The sequence below is a fragment of the Apium graveolens genome, chromosome 8, assembly GCF_009905375.1.
Source record: "Apium graveolens cultivar Ventura chromosome 8, ASM990537v1, whole genome shotgun sequence".
Classification (NCBI taxonomy): domain Eukaryota; kingdom Viridiplantae; phylum Streptophyta; class Magnoliopsida; order Apiales; family Apiaceae; genus Apium; species Apium graveolens.
In genome coordinates, this window is record NC_133654.1 from 13,887,423 (window position 1) to 13,908,067 (window position 20,645).

Here is a 20,645-nt window from a genome sequence, read left to right on the forward strand (position 1 = left end):
TTTTGTTAATTATAACAGAGATTGAAGATCAACCTTGATCTGTAACCCACAAATTAGGTGTGTAACACCCAAAAAGTTGATTTGTCAACCATCCACCAAAGTATACACTCCAAGAAAAAGTCCACGTTTGATTGAAAAGGCTAACATACTAAAGCAAAATATTTCAAATATGGTGCTGGATTTTGAAAGTCATGTTGAAAAGTCAAGTCTAATATTTGAAACCCGTATTGCGAGTAATCAAGGTTTTGTGAATATAGATGTTGATGGCCTAGATCCGAATTTCTGGAATTTGGTTTTTGAAAAAGTTAATAATGTTGAAGAAGCATTTAATATGATTCAAGAACCAATTATACAACTTGAGAATTTTGAAAAAGATGATTGTCATCCTGAAGATCAACCATGGAGCCAACCACTTATGTATAGTGAGGGTGAAGATGATAGAGAGTAGGATGAGTTTCTTTATCATTTTAGCATGAAAAACAGAAATGATGATGAAGATAATGAGAAAGAAGTTGAAGGTAATGTTCCTACTTTAACAAAACAAAATGTTATAGTTAATGACAATGTGCCATCTGAGAACTATTCTAATATTCCAAAAAGTAATGTTAGTATTAGGCCATTGTTGAATGATAGTGATTTTGATGATTTTTTTGCTGCTGATTTGGTGGATCCGGAGTTGTTTTCTGAACCAGAAAATGATGAACATGTTGTTTATGATAAAATTGATGTAGGTTTGCAATTTTTGGACAGGACTGATTTTCAAAAACATCTTAGAAAATATTGTGTATCTAATAGGATAGTATGCAAGTTTCATAGAAGTGACAATATTAGGATCAAGGCTGTATATCAAAATTTTGGACAACAGATCATGTGTCCCTGGTTTGTATACACACGAAAGATCCCTGGTGAGCCAACTTGGAGTATAAGAAAATGCGACCTACATCACACTTGTGTTGGAGATCCTAGTGGAAAGAATTCAAGTGCAAATCATGAGTTTTTGGCTGAGTATTTGATTGAAAAGATGAAGAAATCACATAGCAAAATTATACCCAAACCTAATGAGATTGCTGATGAGTTCCGAACTAGTCACAACACCTTAATTCCCTATCATGTTGCATCGAAGGCTAGAAACAATGTTCTGGAGAAAATTAATGGCAGTTATGGTGAAAGTTTCAAACTAGTACCAAGCTTATGTCAGATGATTACTAAAATCAATCCAAAATCAATTGCAACCTATACATATAACAGGTACATTTTTTGGTTTATGGTATTCTCTGTTTTTAGCTTATGATATTTAATACATACTTTATCACGTTAGTACCTAAAGTAATATATATATTAGCATTAAAACTACAAAACAATACATATTTAAGTGTTTAATATTGATTTAGTTTTAAAATTAGTAGATACTTTTTTTCTTTCAGAGAAATTAACTTCATATATTAGTACAATATTGTTGTAATTTTTAAATTTTACTACATGTTTTTTTCCATGCAAATTAATATATATGTAATTGTTAATATTGCTCTGTTTTTAAAATTTTGTACCTATTTTTTTCTTTTTTACTAATTAATACATGTTGTAGTATAACACTACTTTAGTTTTAAAGAAATATACAAATTTGTTTCATATAAATTAGCACGTATTTAATTGTTGATACTAATTTAGATTTAAAAACTAGTACATATTTTAGTATATTTGTGATTTAGCATTCAAAATTAATACACATTTTTTTCTTTATTACAAAACAATACATATTTAAGTGTTTAGAATTGATTTAGTTTTAAAATTAGTAGATACTTTTTTCTTTCAGAAAAATTAACTTCATATTTTAGTATAATATTGTTGTAATTTTAAAATTTTACTACATATTTTTCCATACAAATTAATATGTATTTTTAGCTAAAGTTACTAATACTTATAACTTTAATTTATGTGTGCTTTAACTTTTTTTTCTTATTTCAGTGAAGATAAAACTTTTAAGTCTGTAACAATATCCTTTGATGCACCTATGAAGGCTTTTGTAACAATATCTTTTGATGCACCTATGAAGGCTTTTATTAATGGTTGTAGAAATGTGGTTGGTCTTGATGGATGTTATCTTAAGGGGAAGTATGGTGAATGCTTATTATCAACCAGTGCTCTGGATGGACAAAACGGTTTGGTGCGTTTGGTGCCTTTAGGAATCATAATTTGTAAAAATGAGTGTGCTAACAACTAGTTCTTATTTTTAAAACATCTAAAGCCTAGGTTGGATGAGCATCCGGTAGAGGCAATCAACTTCATATCTGACAGGCAAAAAGGATTGAGGGAAGCTGTTCATAAGTTATTCCCCACCTCACCACACAGGTTTTGTTTAGGTTTGTAACTACATTTTGATATTTCTTGTTACCTAACCCATGTAATACATGATTTTGCATTAATTTTGAATTGATCACATGCATATGTTTAAGAACTTTAAATTACATTTCAAAGGTTCTAAACTTCACACTATGTTCTGGAATGCTGCTAGAGCTTATAAAGTTAAACACTTTGAGGTGATGTTCTTCATTACTATTTTTTTGTGGATTCTAATAGTTTTCATTAATTAAAGATTGCTAGATAAATACTTTTAATTATAGGCACATATGGATAGTATGATGGTAGAAAATGTTAATGCTTTTGAGTACTTGATGGGAGAGGATTCTAAAAGTTGGTGTAGGGCTTTCTTTGATCATAACAGCTCTTGTGAACACTTGAGCAACAATTTCTCCGAAAGTTTTAATAATATGATTACGAAAATTAGGGAGGATCCTGTTTGTACATTAGTATTAATGTACGGTCAATTGGTCATGGGGTTGTTTTCAAGAGAATAACCGCATGTGTTGGTTGGGATTCTGGAGATTTGGTTCCTAGCGTCAAGAAATTACTAAAAATAATGTTCAAAAAAACAGGGGAGTACAAAGTAGCAGGAGTTGTTGCTGGAAAGGTTTATGAAGTTAAAATCATTCACTCTTCAATTTTCATCGTTGATCTTGATAAAAAAGCATGTAGCTGTGTGCAGTGGCAGTTGAGAGGTTTCCCTTGTCAACATGCAGTATGTGCTTCGCAACATATCAGGCCCAATTGAGTTGAGTAAGTTTTCAACTAAATAAATAAATAATAAAATAGTTGTTAATACATATCAATATTATTAATTTATTTTTGTGGATTCTCATGTATTGTGCTAGATATTATTCTGTGGATAATTATTAGATAACATATGCATCAAAGATGGTACCTTTGGAAGGAAGATGTATTCATATTAAAGGGTTGCTATATTAAATTACATAAGCAAATTTTTAAGATAACTAATAATCATTATATTTTTTGTGTAGCCTAGAACAATTATTGTCCCACCTTTACTCATTAGAAAACAAGGCAGGCCTAGAAAGAATAGAAGAAAAGCTTATGATGAGACATTTCAAGAGAAAAAATAAGGTGTTGCAGCAAGTGTAAGCAACCTGGGCATAACAAAACTACATGTGGTGGTGGTCCTATAGGCTCTAACTCAAAAAGAAAAAGGGTTAGAGTGGAAGTACATAGTTGAATTAGTTTATTTGGATTGTTGATTTTTTTCCATAATTATGTTAATTACTTTTGAAACTTTTGAATTTTTTTAATTATGTTGACTGGATTTTTCACGTGGTAATGGGCATCTATAAATTTACTTTTGTGAGGATGATGATTTTTAATGTGAGACACAACTAAAATAAATAGAGTCAGAAACTGTTAAAAACTTTCATGGCAAGAATATGTTATAATTTGAATTAATTAATTAAGTATTCTACATTTATATAATTTTACAAGAAGTAAAGTAGTAATATTTAAAAATATAAAATTTATGAAGTTAAGACTAAAGGTTATATATGTCATACAAAAATGTTAAATAGTAAAGTTAACCATGGTTAACATAAAATTGTTAAAAAAATTAAAAATGGGATATGTTTATAAATAAAATTATAAATGGGACATATTTATAAAAGAATATTTAAAATGGGACATATTAGTAAAAAAAACCCTAAAAATAATGCAGTCCATTTTGATTAGTTTGAGGTGCACGTGTTTATTATTATTGTTATATTTAACAATCATTATCTATTTTATATTTTAACACTCCCTCTTATTATTAATGTGGGTTATTTACAAAGGTCGGTTGACTCCTTAAAATTTTGGAAGTAAAAATCATGTACGAAAAAAATCTTGACAAGGGGAAAAGAGTACAGCCTCCTCCTAAATAAAATATTTCACAATTTGACATTTTGTTGTTGCAATAATTTTAGTTTTCGCATTCCAATATTATTTCGCAGTTTTGCAAAAGTTGAGGTGGGTAGTGATTTTATAAGTAAATCAGCTAGATTATCACATGAACGCACTTGTTTGTCACAATTCTCTTATAATTCATACATGTAGAAGAATTTTGGCAATATATTTTTGGTTCGATCCCCTTTGATATATCATTTCTTTAGTTGTTTAATACGAGCTCAATTATCCTCAAATTAAATTGTAGGACTGTCTGAAATGCTTGATAATCTACATAATTCTCGAATATGTTGGATGATAGACCTTAGCCAAATGCATTCCTTGTTTGATTCATGAATTGCTAGTAATTCTGCATGGTTTGATGAAGTTACTATCATAGTCTATTTTGTAGATTTTCAATAGATGGAAGTACCGCAATTTGTAAATAGATCATTTGTCTATAATCGCCCAAAATGAGGATATGCCATATGCCCAGCATTTGCATATCCAAATAGCTGTGATTTTGAACTATGTTGAAAGAAAAACCCGAGATCAATTGTCCCATGAAGATATCCAAATATGTGTTTGATCTCATCCCAATGCCTTTTAGTTGGATCAGAACTGAATCTCTCCAATAGGTTCACAACAAAAGTAATATCAGGTCTTATGTTATTTGCAAGATACATCATAGCTCCAATTGCACTAAGATATAGAGCTTCGGGCCCAAGTGCATCTTCGTCTTCTTTTCTAAGACGGAATGGATCTTTTTCAACTTCGAGTGATCGAACAACCATTGGTATCGTTAATGGATGAGTTTTGTCCATGTAGAATCGATCAAAAATCGTTTATGTAAGTGGACTAGGGATGGCAAAATATTCTGATCCGACGGATTCCCGATCCGAAAACCGAAATTTTGGATTTACCGAACCCGATTTTTTGGATTTGGATATGGATTTAATTTTAAACCCGAAAATTTTAGGATTTGGATTTGGATATTAGGTATACTGATCTGAAACCAGATCCGAAATCCGAAACTCTACCCGAATCCGATCTGAACCCGAAATCTGAAAAACCCGAATTATTATATATATATATTAATTACATATATATATTATTAAAATTTTATATAATAAACATTATAACATTATAATATATATAATAACATACATTATACATATTATTAGGGGTGAGCAAAAAACCGCACGAACCGCAAAAACCGCCCGCACCGCACCAATCCGCACCGCAAAACGCGGTTTTTAATTTTCGTGGTGCGGTTGCGGTTTGAATTTTTAATAAACCGCGCGGTGCGGTGCGGGTTGTGGTTTTAAATTTCTGAAATGCGGTTCAAACCGCACCGCAATATTTAATATATACAAATAATACTTATATTTCATGATTCCATTTATTAAGTTTGATTTTATTTAACATATTATGAGTGCTTGCTTAGTGATCATCTTGTTTCTGCAAGACCAATTGTTGCGTGGCGATCATCCTGTTTGTGTTTTTTCAAAAATAATGAGACACATGGTACAAAGCCACCTATTTAATAGTGAACTCATTTAATTGCCAAGCCAAGCTTCTACGTTAAACTTTACAGTGTGAAATTTCTAATTTGTATTATTGAAGAATATTGGCGACTTTGTTATATTATTCGGAAATTTAATTAATTTAAGTTTTGTATTTATTTAAAATTTTCGAACTTGTAATTTATAAACCGCAGTGAACCGCACCACACTGCACCGCATTTTTGTGGTGTGATTTATGCTGTTTTTGAGGGTACGCGGTGCGGTTGCGGTTTGAAAATTTGATCAAACCGCATGTGCAGTTTGGTTTGCGATTTGAGGAAAAAACCGCACCGCCCGCACCGCGCTCACCCCTACATATTATTATATAATTTTTTAAACATGTATTGTTATATTTTTGTTAAAAATTAACTAATTATAAAGTTTAATGAAATATAATTATTCAATTATTTAGACGTGTGATAAAGTTTATAAGGTTAACAAAACATCTTTTAGTGATAAATTTAAAAAAATGGTTATGAATTGAGTTGACTTTTTAAATATTAGCTATATATATAATAACACAATTAATGATGTGATGGAGGGGTTGAAAATGACACGTTAAAATTCTTTCTCTACAAGTCGCGTGTTCGATCCCAAGCACTTGCAATATCAATAATTATACAAATTTTCAGATTTCGGGTTCGGGTTTCGGATTCGGGTATGAATATCCAATTCAAAAAAAATTCGGGTTTCGGATATACCCGAATCCGATCCGAAATCCGATGGATCGGGTTCGGGTATTCATTTTCGGATATTTTTCGGGTTCAGGTCGGGTTCGGGTATGGATACAATTTTCGGGTTTGGATATGGATTCTGTAATACTCGATCCGATACGACCCGATTGCCATCCCTAAAGTGGACTGATGAACAAATATACCTGAAGATAGGGCTGTAAAAAAATCGAAAAATCCGATATCCGTCCGAAAAATTTGCATTCGTATCTGAAACAAAGCGGATATTATCTGTATCCGATTTCGATGATTGCGAATACAAATATATATATATATATATAATATTTAAATATTTATATAATTTAAGTTTTATGTTATTAAATTTATAGTGTGTATGTGTATGTATGTATATATGTATGTATATATATATAATAAATAATACGTCTGTATAGATTTTTATAAGTTGTAAAAATAGTAGACATATATAAAAAAATTGAGTTCAATAATTTAAATATAACAAATATATTAAAAAGAAAAATAAAAAAATATTTTTTTTAAAAAAATAAATTAGTATTAAATAACTTTAACTCTAATTTTAATTTTTTTAAAATTAATTTTTAATTTTTTTTAAAATTAATTTTTAATTTTTACTATATATTTTATAAGTTTTTTGGAATTTTTAATATATAAATAAATAACCTGATTGAAGATCGAATTCGGATCCGAATATTATCCGTATCCGGATTGTATTCGTCGGATTCAGATATTATCCTTTAAATATTTCCGGATTTGGATATGGATACTGATACGGATTTTCGATTTTCAATACGGATATGGATACAAACAGATCTATATCAGAAATATCCGTTTGACAGCCCTACCTGAAGATAAGTGCACACGTATGACTAAATAAAATCTTGTCTTACCAAGATCTTTCATTTCAAACTCATTTTTCAAATAAGCAGCATCGTTACTAATATATTCAGAAGTACCTCCAATATTCAAATCATCCACATATACATCAATTATAACAAAACAAGCCTATGACCTTTTAATAAACACACATGGACATACTTGATTATTAACATATCCATCGTTCAATAATATTCACTAAGCCTGTTGCACCACATACGATCAGACTGTTTTAAGCCATATAATGATTGTCGTAATTTAACTGAGTATAGAGGCTTAGTATCCTCTATCCTTAATCCTTCAGGGATTTTCCTATAAATATCACTATCAAGTGGTCCATAAAGGTAAGCTGTAACAACGTCCATGAGACGTGTTTTCAATTTTTTCATACAAGCTATATCTATCAGAAAATGAAAAATGACTACATCCATCATAGGAGAGTAATTTTTGGCATTTGAGAGAATCTCGGGGCTACCAATCGGGCCTTATATCTCACAATTTCATTTCTCTCATTTCGTTTTCTTACAAACACCCATCTATTCCATATGGGGATCACAAAAGCTGGTGTCTGGACTGCAGGTCCAAATACATTTCCTTGCGCAAGGATTGCAATTCTTCCTATATTGCAATTTTCCATTTTGGCCAATCATCTCTTTGTCGACACTTTGTGGTTCATGATCAGAGTTCATAATTGTAACATCCAGGATTTTCATGAAATAACATATGTGAATGAAATAATAATTATATGATTTTGTGCAATTTTATGTAAAATAGTGAGTTAATATTTAAGAATATATTATTTCAGTTTGATGAATCACTATTTGACCTATGATGTGCTATCGTATATTCAGAAAGCGGACTATGTGTTAATAAAAAAAGGGAAAGTTGATAAATATGGAAATACGAGTAATATGTGAAGTGATAATTTTATGTGGCTAAATGATTATTTAAGTAATGCGTTGGAAGTTGGTTTGTTATTTGGATTATTATGTGCTCTTTAATGTAAAAAAGAAAAGCATAAATATTATTAAATAAGATTATAATGAAAGATGTGATTTATTGGCCTGCTATGTGTATTATATGTCATATGAATTGTACATGCTTGGCTTTATGGTCAAGGCATATTTGAATACTTTAAATGATTTTTTTATGAAAAAATTGAATATTTGATCTTTAAATATTCTTATAAAATAAAGGAAATATATTTAAATTGTGAACTTTATCTCACTATGTTTATAATGACCTATTAGATTTTATAAAAAGATATTTGAATTAATTTCGGTGTTTTGATATGTTAAAATAAATTTTATAAAGGTTATTTTCAGTTTTGAGCTATATCTTATAAAATCCATATAAAATAAACCTTATGCTCGAAATTTATTTTTAAAATATGGCTTGAAAGATAATTTCATGATCTTCTTTTTAAAAATAAGTTTCAGATAATTTTTACATTTTTTAAAATCCCAATATTTGATTCAAATTCATTTTAACCTTTTTGCATAAAAGAAAATGAAAAAGAAAAGCAGAAAATCTTTAATTGTGAAATTACCAGGATGCCCCTGGACATATAAACCCGGTTTCCCTCTTTCTTTTCTTTTTCCCCCGCTGCTCATCTCTCTCGTTTCTCTCTTCTCTCCAACTCTCTCACTCTCGTCTCTCTCTCTCTATCTCTCTCTCTCTCCCTCCATATATCACCCGTTTTTTGACCATTTTTCAATCTGAAACCATGTATGTGTAATTTATACGGTATTACTCCCTCTACAACTATATGTGTGTGCATGTGTGTTTCTATGAGATTGTTCAAAACCCCATTTCGGGTTTTGGTTCAGTTGTTCCGAATTCTTGGATGGGTTTGGTTGTTTCATGATTTAATCTTGATGTTAAACATGCTTGTGCAGTTATTAGGTTGAATTGATAGAGTTTTCGAGTGAAAACCACAAATTGGGTACCACCGGGACTTTGCCGCCACTGACGGTGATCTCCGGTGAGCCGGTGGTGGGCTGTGATGTATTGGTTGGGCCTTAATAATTAATATAAATTCATTTTTGTACTTGCATGTCATGTTTGAAGAAATTTCAAAATTTCAAATTTCTCGATTTTCTAGTTTTGGTTCCATTATTTGGTTTATAAGGTTTTGTGAGTTCGTGACTTTGAAATATATGATTTATTTAAGTTGCATGCATAAAATTCTGATTTTCAGATTTTTCAGAATCAAATTATTGAATTTTAATTTCGTTTTTTGGATAATTTTGAATGTGTTATGTATATATGGTGTATAATAGTTCGATGAATTAGTTAATTACTTGAGATATCAATGCATATTAAAGTTATTCAATTTTTGAATTTGATAAAATCATTTTCCTACAATTCGATTTCGGTTCAAGGATTTTGGATCGGTGTTGGTATAATGAATGGTTGTTTACTTGCTCGTTAATAATAATTATATGCATATGTGTTATAAATAGTTGGTAGTTGATTATAAGTTATGTGACGGTTGCTAAAATAGGAATTGCTAGTTGTGGTTATTGGTTATTGTTGATTGAGTTTGGTTAAAGGGGTTAGTTTATTACGAAAAGTTCATGCTGGATTTTTGGTAGGATTATCAATGGTATATAAGTACATTTCAAGGTGATGGTAAATTTAAGTGCTTTGTGTAATATTTGAGAACGTGCATGTATGGTTATATGATAAAGTCAAAAGTAAAGATAAACGGATATATGAAATATATTAAAGTGTACAAGTATATATATATATATGCTTACTTGTTTATGTTACTATGAGTCAGTATGGGATAAATGAAGGTATAAGGTATATGATAATGAATGTGACTATGTTATGTGATCGCTATATATATAAGTCGGGTTGTTTTAAAGCGAAATGTTAGAAAAGTAGACGTTTAGGGAAACGTCGTGTGTCTATGAGGTCTCTAATTAGGGTTTATTATTTGTATGTAGATTTGGAAAGCGATGACGCTCGAGATAGGAAAGGAAAGGAGGTTCTAGGTGACAGTAACCCGATCCATGTGATCCCTGTAAAAAAGGAAAACATTTGAGGCAAATAACTCTGCCCTCTCTTATTGTGATCATGATTATGGAATTGAGTAAAGTTATGATCGTGATTAAAAGGAAATGAATGTGTTAATACCAATACCTTGATTACCTTTGTCATTGACCTAACTTTTCTCAGGTATTGTTTATTTCGAAATATTATGATAATCTCTTGCCATTTATAATACATATGCTTTCTTGACACTCATGCGTTAATATAGCTTTATTTTATATACATTGTTAAATATCTATGCCTACCATTTATCGCTCTTCAGCTCACATTTCTTTCACGTACTTTCGCTTATATGTGGCCAAATGGGCGGGCAATGCGTGTCATGCCAGTTTTCTGGCGGGTCGAACTGCCTACCTCTGGACTCATGAACGATACGTCTGAGTAAACGAGTCGTGTCGGGTTCGTGCCGATTCACCAAAGTTGAGCTCGCATCCAGCTCTCGGGTTATACGAGTTAGACGAGTCAATAGCAGAAGTGTAGAAATAATCTTGTCGGGTTAAGGGGTTAACGAATTGGCAGGGCGAATTAGCGGGTTGGCGAGCTAGGCGGGTTCGTTTGGTTTTTTTAAACAATTGTTTATAGCCAAGTAGTCAAGTAGATACAAGTTAAGTATTAACATGTGTATTGCAGCTGTAGCCTGTGACGAATGATGACAATTAATATTTTGATTATAATAATGATAAAACAATCAATAAGTTGAATGATTTACTTATTAATTATAAACAATCACGTGTCGTGCGCCAGTGCTAAGCAGAATTAGTTTGAGCATAATGGGTTAAACGAGTTGGCAGGCCGATGCGGTTTGCCGATCCAAGTCAGTGACGTTCTGATTTAACGTGATGTGTTGTGTCGGTCATCTTATCATGAGTATTGAACCCGTACTCGTCCCGTTATTTTCTACGGTCCGTGCCGAGTTTGATTCGGCACGTCGAGCCGACTTGATACCGTTAAATTGGCAAATTAGGGTGAGCCGGTGCGAGCCTAACCTCCTGTTTGGCCACCTTTACTTTCGCTTACCCTACTTGAATTCCTGAAATGAAACTAAAAATGATTTTTAACTTGAAAGAGTCCAAATAATTTCAAAGGTCGGTAATTTTTTAAATTGGAATTAAGTTTTAGAGTTAGGCTTTAAGTATCCTGTAGAGAGGGTGAATACAGAATAAACAATCAATTTGAATTAAAACTCAATAATCAGTAATAGTTTTTGTATTGATACATAAAAACTGATTACAATACTCTCTCAAATGATGAACATATATCTTTGAGAGCTGTTAGGTTACTGTTGTGCAAGACATGCCTGTGCTTTATTAAGGCTAAGACAATTTGTCAACCCTAAGTATGTTGTATTGTTATCTTAATTTGTATTTTGTACTTGTAACACTTAAAGTATGTAAAAATGTCAAAGGAGCAGACTGAAGTCTTTTTCTATGAACAGTGTTAAGCCTAAGAATTCTATCTGGAAGAAGATCAAGAAGATCATGCCTCAGAATAATTGTGAAGAAGCTTGGAGTTAATAAATCTGTTTTAGGAAAAATATTATAAGTCAAGATCTCTACAAGTCACAAATTTGGTGTTATAGAGAAGTCATTCGAGAACTCCAAATGACTTATTGAGAAGTCATGAAAGCTACTAGAGAACTCAGAGAGATATCGACAAATCAATTGAAGACATGAAGTTTGGAGATATCGACAAGTCATTTCTTCACTAGAGAACTCAGAGTTATCGACAAGTCTACATTCATTAGAGAACTCTTAGTTATCGATAAGTCAAAGTCCACTAGAGAACTCAGAGATATCGATAAGTCAAAACTCACTAGAGAACTCTAAGTTGTCGACAAGTCAAAGTGAAGACATGAAGCTGAGAGATTTCGACAAGTCAAAGTCTCATTCGAGAACTCAGAGACCTCTACAAGTCAAATTTACTATGGAGTATTAGAGATCTCGATAAGCCAATATACTTATCGAGATGTCAATTTCTCTATAGACCAAATGGAGATCTCGAGGTAAAATCTCAAAGTACAAAATTGCAGATAAGTTCAATATCCAAGATTAACAATCAACAAACAATCCAAACAGCTGGATTGAAAAGTCTACAAAAAGCAGCTTGAAGGATGTGCAAGATCAATGGTGAAGATTAACTGACAAAGGAAAATCAAAGTAAATACAGGATGATAAGATATGCTAAGCCAGAAATAGAAGATATACTTTTCTATAAATGGAAATGACAAGTGACTGTTTACTAAAGCTAATAGCATGTCTTATTGTACACTGTGTAAATCAGCAGTTAACTAAATTATAAAGTTAATACCGGTCCTTAAGTCAGAAGTAACAATTTAGATAGAAAATCTTGTAACACTCTCAAGAAGAAGCTAAGCTCTTTATCAACAAAGAGCCTAGAAATTTTACATCAAAACATTCTTAATTTTAATATAAAATTAAGTGAGTTTTGAAGATCTGTGTTCTTTATTCTTGCAAGTTTAATTTCTGCATGAACACACTTTCACTACAAGATTTAATTTACTTTGTTCAACCATAAAAGATTCAAGAAAAGCTCAAAAATAGTAAAACACATTCACCCCCCCTCTGTATGTTATTCATTTCCTAGCAAATGGTGTCAAAGCAAAATCTGAAAGTAAACAGATTAATGAACTTGGAAGAATGAATACACAGAAAATCAGTAGCATCAAAATTCCTACCTTTGACAAAGCTGACTACATTATTTGGAAAAAAATGTTGTTATTTATCGGGATGGCCAATCCACTCTATATTCAGATTCTCAAAAATGGGCCCTTCACTCCTATGGTTAGAGTTGAAGAATCAACAGATGGTGATATGGTCATTCCAATGCATTATGCTCCAAAAGATCCTTCTGAGTATTTTGAGCCTGAAAAGGAGAAAGTTTCCCTGGATAGTGGCTTGCAATTGATATTGATTGAGTCACTTGACAATGTGATGTACAGCAACATTGTCAACCGTGACACTGCCAAGCAAATATGGGAAAAGATTGAGATACTCGGTGAGGGAACTGAGGAAGTTAGATCTAATCAAAGAAGGATATTGATTTCGCAGTATGAGGTTTTTATGGCCAAGCCAAAAGAAAGTATAACTGATGTGTTTGAAAGGTTTAACAAGATGATAAATGATTTGCAGCTCCATGACAAATACTATGAAGCTGGAGAAGTGAACTTGAAGTTCTTTCTTACTCTCTCTGATCATTTGGAACAGAAAATCTCAGCAATCAGGGAAGGGAGAGATCTGAGCAGAATAACACTGGAAGTTCTATATGGAATTCTCAAAATATGAACTAGAAATGATTCAAAAGAAATCATTGAGATCTGGTCAGGGACATGTTATAGATGGCTCAAGTGCTTTAATTGTCAATGAAAGCCAGACATCTTTTGATGAGCCAAGATCTCAAACTCCAGTTGCCTCAACAAGTGAGCAAAGAACAAATGATTCACAGGAACAAGTCATTCTGAAATTGGAAGAAGATGAGTTCTACGCTCTTGATGAACTGGCGGTGCTAGATCAGTCAATGGCTTATTTGCTAGAAAATTCTCTAACATTAGAGTAAAGAAGCCAAGATTTTTCAAGGGTAAAGGACAGTCTTTCAACAAAGATAACAACTGGAAAGAAAAAGGGAAGTACACTTCTGATAGCAAGAATGGTTACAAAACTGGATCTGTTGACAGATCTAAGATAAGGTGCTACAACTGTGATGAGTTAGGCCATTTTGCTACAGAATGCAGGAAACCCAAGAAAGAAAAGAAAGACAAAGCTTATCTTGAATTGGAAGCAAAGTATGAAGCTCTTCTGAAAAAATAGCAAAGCAAAGCTTATATTGCAGAGGGTAAAAGTTGGGATGACTCTGAAAATGATGAAGATGAAGAATTTGGAAATTATGCACTCATGGCTTTGGATCAAGGAGAATCATCCTCATCTAAATCACAGGTATAAACTCTTACCACCATTGATTTAAATGTGAGTCAATATAAGAAAACTGTAGAGAAGATGAGCACATAAATATTTCACATTCACAAAAGCATGGTTGCTGCTAATGAAGAAGTAAGCTAACTAACAAAGATAAATGAGAAGCTTGAAAGTGAGAAGCAAGAAACTGAATTGTTGTTGGTAGAGCTTGAAGCTATAAAACAAGAAAATGCTTATCTCAATAACAAGCTCAAGCGTGCAAATGAAATTGAAGCAGTGCTAAGGGAGAAGCTGGAAAAGAATGAGGTGAAGTTGAAGTCTTTCATAAATGCATCTGAGTTAGTTGGACAATACTATGAGAAAAACAAACAATATGCAAATATTGCTATTGGTCTTGACTATGATGCCTTGAACTGTAAGAAGAAAGAGATAGGTGACAAAGGAAAAACAACAGTTAATGAAAATTTTCTAGCTATGTGGAAAAAGGTTGTATCGCTTATGTTCAAGGCATGTGAAGTCAACTTCAGTGAAGAAGTTGATTATAAAGCAAGAAATTGATGATGAGGACAAAGAGAAGAAAACTGCAGAATCAACTCAGTCTTCCAATACTGAAGAGAAGCTCATGGACAAACAAAGTCCCAAGACACCTGTTAAAGAAACAAAAACTGACGATGTAAGAAAGAAAAAGAAAAATAGAAATAGGAAATAGGGATAAACAAAAGCAACAATTTTGCTTATTTTGCAGATGCTCCAAGAAAGAAATGTGAAAAATGTGGCTCTGTGAATCACCTAACTCACCTTTGTAAAAAGGCAGTTAGCAAGCCAACTGAAGGAGTCTGCAAATACAATGAAGCAAATGCAAATGATCCCTAATCCATCTATGACAAGTTTCACTGCATTTCTTGCAACTTGAAAGTGACGAAAAGTTGTCACAAACTGAGAGTAGACCTCAAAAAAATAAATATTGGGTCTACAACAGAAAGGGAAAATGCTCAACAGTCAATGAACTCTATTTTATCTGAAACTGCTCGTTCTACTTCTGTTAAATCAGTTAACAAGAAGAAAGCACCCAACACTGCTTGGGTTGTTAAACACACTTAAAAATCATTGTGTGTACGGAAAAGTGAAGAAAGTCATCTGGATCATAGACAGTGGATGTTCCAGGCATATGACAGTTTGAGGAGAAAGCTGGCCCTTTGGTGACCTTTGGAGACAACAGCAAAGGATTCACAATGGGATATGGAAATATTGTTTCTGAAAATATTGTCATTGATGATGTAGCACTGATAGCTGGTCTTGAAGTGAATCTTCTCAGTGTTAGCCAATTTGCAGACAAGGGCTTTGAAGTCTTATTCAACAAAGAAGAATGCATTTTTATCAGCAAGAAAACTGGTGAAGTTGCTCTGAGAGGAGGAAGGAAAGGAAGCTTGTTTGTTGCAGACCTAGAATCAACAAATAATGATGGAATTTGTTGCTTCTATACCAAGGTATCAGAAGAATAAAGCAAACTGTGGCATAAGAAGCCGTCTCACTTGAATTTGAAGGCAATTAACACCTTGGTCAAAAAGGAGTTAGTAAGAGACATGCCTAAACCAAAACTTGCTCAAGTTGAAGTCTGTGAAGGTTGTCAGAAATGGAAAATGAAAAGATCTAGTCAGAAGTCAAAAACTGTGAACTCTATAAGTGCACCATTGCAGCTTATTCATATGGACTTTATTGGGAAAGTAAATGTCTTATCAATTTCAAGGAACAAATATGCACTTGTGATGGTGGATGACTTCTCACGATACACTTGGTTAGAGTTATGCACTCTAAGGATGAAACTCCACACATTATAATTGAACACATCAAGAAGATAGAAAAACAGGCTGAAGATCATAATTGTGTAAAAAGATTGAGAAGTGATAATGGTACATAATTCAGAAATGCAACATTGAGTGAATTCTGCAAAAGTAAAGGCATTGTTCAAAAATTCTCAGCTGCTAGAACACCTCAATAAAATGGTGTAGTTGAAAAAAAGAACAGGAACATTAGTTGAAGCTGCTAGAACAATGCTGCAAGATGCCAAGTTGCCAACAAGTTTTCGAGAAGAAGTTGTTAACACTGCATGCTATACTCAAAACAAATATCTCATTAACAAGGCTCATGGAAAATCACCTTACTCAATAATGTCTAAGAGAAAGCCTACTGTGAAGCATCTTCATGTGTTTGGAAGCAAGTGTTACATTTTGAAAGACAACTCTGAATATGTGGAAAAATTTGACTCAAAAGTCTTTGAAGCAATTTTTCTAGGATATTCATTGGAAAGAACAACCTACAAAGTTTATGTGATTGACCAAAAGAAGATTATGGAAAGCGAAGATGTGACTTCTCATGATGACAAGTGTCTAGGCTTGGAATGCCTTGATGATAATGAAGCTGAAGCCCTTGTATTTGAAAACATCAACACTGATAGTGATTTTGATGGGGAAGATGAAGTTGATGCACAACTGATGACAAATGAAGAGTCTACTGAACAAGAAAACCATGGAAATAGAAACTCATCTCAAACACCTGAATTTGATAGCACAAACTCAGGGGGAGAAAGAGAAGAAGGATCTAGCAGTCATACCAATAATGAAGAAAACGATGAAGGCACAAGTCAATAAACACATACAAGAAAGTGGGATAGAAGTCACACTAGAGAAGAAATAATTGGTGATCCTACTGTTGGTGTGAGGACTAGAAGTGCAACTGCTAATGAGTGCCTACATGCATGTTTTTTTCTCAAGTAGAGCCTAAGAAAATTGATGAAGCTCTACTGGATCCTGATTGGATATCTGCCATGCAAGAAGAGATGAATCAGTTTGAAAGAAACAAAGTTTGGGAATTGGTTCCTGCACCAAAGAATAAAAGAGCATTATTGGAACAAAATGGGTGTTCAGGAACAAGATGGATAAAAATGGTGTAGTTACCAGAAACAAGGCAAGGTTGCTTGCAAAAGGCTACTCACAATAAGAAGGAATTGATTATGATGAAACTTTTGCTCCAGTTTCAAGACTTAAAGCAATAAGGATTTTTATAGCATTTGCTGTACATTCAAATTTTAAAGTGTATCAAATGGATGTCAAGAGTGCCTTCTTAAATGCTGAGCTAGAAGAAGAGGTTATGTGCAACAGCCACATGGCTTTGAGGATCCAGAATTTCTAAATTTTGTGTACAAATTACTCAAGGCTCTATATAGACTGAAACAGGCACCTAGAGCTTGGTATGATACACTGTCAGAATTCCTACTCAAACATGGTTTTACTAGAGGTACCATAGACAAAACTCTCTTCTACAAGAAAATAAGTGAGGATATGATCCTAGTTCAGATCTATGTGGATGATATCATCTTTGGTTCTACTAATGAGAAGCTTTGTCAAAGATTCTCCAAACTTATGCAAAGTGAATATGAAATGAGTATGATGGGGGAACTGAGTTACTTTCTTGGACTTCAAGTCAGTCAAAGAAGTGATGGTATCTTCATCAGCCAAACTAAGTATGTCAAGGATCTATTGAAAAAGTTTAGTGTGGTTGATTGTTCACCTGCATCTACACCTATGTCTACTGCAACAAAGTTGGATGAAGATAAAAAGGGCAAGAGTGTAGATATCTCAAGCTATAGAGGGATGATTGAATCATTTATTTATTTAACAGCAAGTAGATCAGACATTATGTTTGCAACATGTCTATGTGCAAGATTTCAAGCCAATCCAAAATAATCTCATTTGATGGCTGTAAAGAAGATTTTCAAATATTTGAAGGGAACTCCAAACTTGGGATTATGGTATCCTAAGGGAAATGGTTTTGAAGTTTTTGGTTACACAGATTCAGATTTTGCTGGATGCAGGGTTGACAGGAAGAGTACTAGTGGAAACTGTCAATTTCTTGGACAAAGACTTGTATCACGGTATAGCAAGAAACAACAATCTGTATCAACTTCTACAGCTAAGGCTGAATACATAGCCACAGGAAGTTGTTGTGCTCAAGTGCTTTAGATTAGAAATCAGCTAATGGATTATGGTCTAGTGTTACACAAAATTTCTATCATGTGTGACAATACTAGTGTTATATCTATAGTAGCTAATCCAGTTAATCATTCTAGAACAAAGCACATTGATGTAAGGTACCATTTTATTAGAGAACATGCTACAAATGGTACCATTGAGCTCGTTTTTGTTCCAACAGAAAAACAATTAGCTGACATTTTTACTAAACCTTTGGATGAAGCAACTTTCACTAGACTTGTAGGTGAAATTGAAATGCATAATTCTTCATCCTAAGGCAAGAACCCAACTAATATTTTGCAGCAGATTAATTTCTAATAAATCAATCTTTATTTGATTTAAATTGGAAATTAACTGAAATATGAATTATAAATATTTCAGAAATCTCTGCATATTTATTTTTCAAAATTCAAAATTCAACTTGGAATTTTTCAAATTCTAAGTAAACTGCTCAGTTGTTAACTTACATTTTAATATGTAAAATTAACACAAGGAAGAATTAAAATGATCAGAAGTATATAGAGAACTGAGTTCTCGATAAGTCTAATTGACTTCTCGACAAGTCAATTTACTGACTTCTCGATAGGCTTAAATATGACTTATCGATAAGTCTGTGTAGAGTTCTCTAATAGTGTTAATTCACATAGTTCTCTACAAGTATAATTTTTAACTTATCAATAACTCAGAACTGAAATAATTTAACTTAATAAGTTATTTTGGTATAATACTTTTGGAAAATTTATTCAAATTTTATTTTGAATTTATTCAAATAAAAGTTGGGATTAATTCAGTCCACTTTTGGACAAACTTGGTATTTATCTGACATCTCGATAAGTCAATTTTTAGTTCTCTATAAGAGTAATTTAAAATGACTTCTCGATATATTTTTCATTTCTTAAAATGACTTCTAGATAGATAAATTCCAAACGTCTATTTTTGAGTTCTCGACAAGTCATTTTCTTTTACTATAAATACCCAGACTTCTCGATACATATGCATACTTACACTTTTCGAGATCTCTAGTGACCTAGCCCTTCAAGCAAAAATCGATTTCTCTCTCAGATTTACTCCTTTCTCAAAAAAAATTATTACCCATTCATTCTCATCAATCAACAATGGCCCAAAATGTTGCAAAAGCCTCTATTTTAGAGAAAGGAACCAATTACCTCACTTTTACTGATGCTAACCAAGCTCCTGACAGTTTCAAGGTGTTTATGAAACTTTTAGCTGAGTCTTATCTTGCAGGAGCTTTGACTGCAAATCCAGTCATGTACCTAGATGTGCTGCATGAATTCTGGACTACAGCAGTAGTGAGGACTGATATGAATGACAACTCTCTTTCTATGGTGGTGACATGCACAATTGGAGGCCAACTGATAGAGTTCAATGACCAACATCTGAATAGAGCTTTGGGGCTGCCAACTGAAAATCTAGTGAAGGTACCAACTCCTGATGAGCTGACTGAGTTTATGAACTTCATCAATTATGGTGGAAGAATCAACATGTCAAACTTAAACATGACCAATCTAAGAAAGGAATGGTCTTTCATTTTTGATTATGTGGTAAGGGTCTTCACTTGCAAGAAAACATGGTATGACAACATTTCAAGTGTTGTGCAAAAGCTGGTGTATTCAATTGCCCACAACAGACACTTGAATATTGTTCTGTTGATCCTGGAAAAACATGCAACCAGGCTAACAATGCCCCTGTTAGCTTGAGGTAAGGAAATTTTCTTCCCTAGATTTATTATGTCCACTTTAAATAATAAAGTAGCAGACATACACTTATTGAATGGTATAGATAGCATAAAAATAGGCAATTGTAATCAAGTGTCCAAAATAATATTTGGTTCACTTTGTTAGGAATATGTTGTGAACTTGATGATATGTTAAACAAAACACCTTAGTAGATTTAACTTTGTGATTTTGTAGCTTTCAACGGATGATTACTTTCACTATCCGTTGAAAGAGCAGCTTATATAAAAAAGTGTAGTAGCACATCTCTGCATACATGTGTAAGCTTAGTGAACTAGATTTATGAGGAATGTTTAAGTCATGTTAACTACTAGATTGACATGCAAGATAAGTTGGTCAATTTTAAATAGATGATGTCATGCAATCTTGTATAAGTAAACTGGAGTAAACTGTCAAGAAAATAGTCTCAACGGATGTTTCACAAAGCCTCAACGGATGTTCAGTCAAGCTTCAATGGATGTTCTAT

General features: G+C 32.7%; 1 protein-coding gene across 1 annotated transcript; it reads left to right on the plus strand.

Annotated features, from left to right (window-relative positions):
• Positions 1-472: 472 nt before the first annotated feature.
• Positions 473-3,458, plus strand: LOC141679303 (uncharacterized). The gene is made up of 7 exons (XM_074485806.1): positions 473-1,248; positions 1,966-2,164; positions 2,246-2,360; positions 2,476-2,537; positions 2,622-2,799; positions 2,934-3,076; positions 3,357-3,458. Exons 1-7 carry the CDS (start codon positions 473-475, stop codon positions 3,456-3,458), a joined length of 1,575 nt encoding a protein of 524 aa, XP_074341907.1.
• Positions 3,459-20,645: the final 17,187 nt, after the last annotated feature.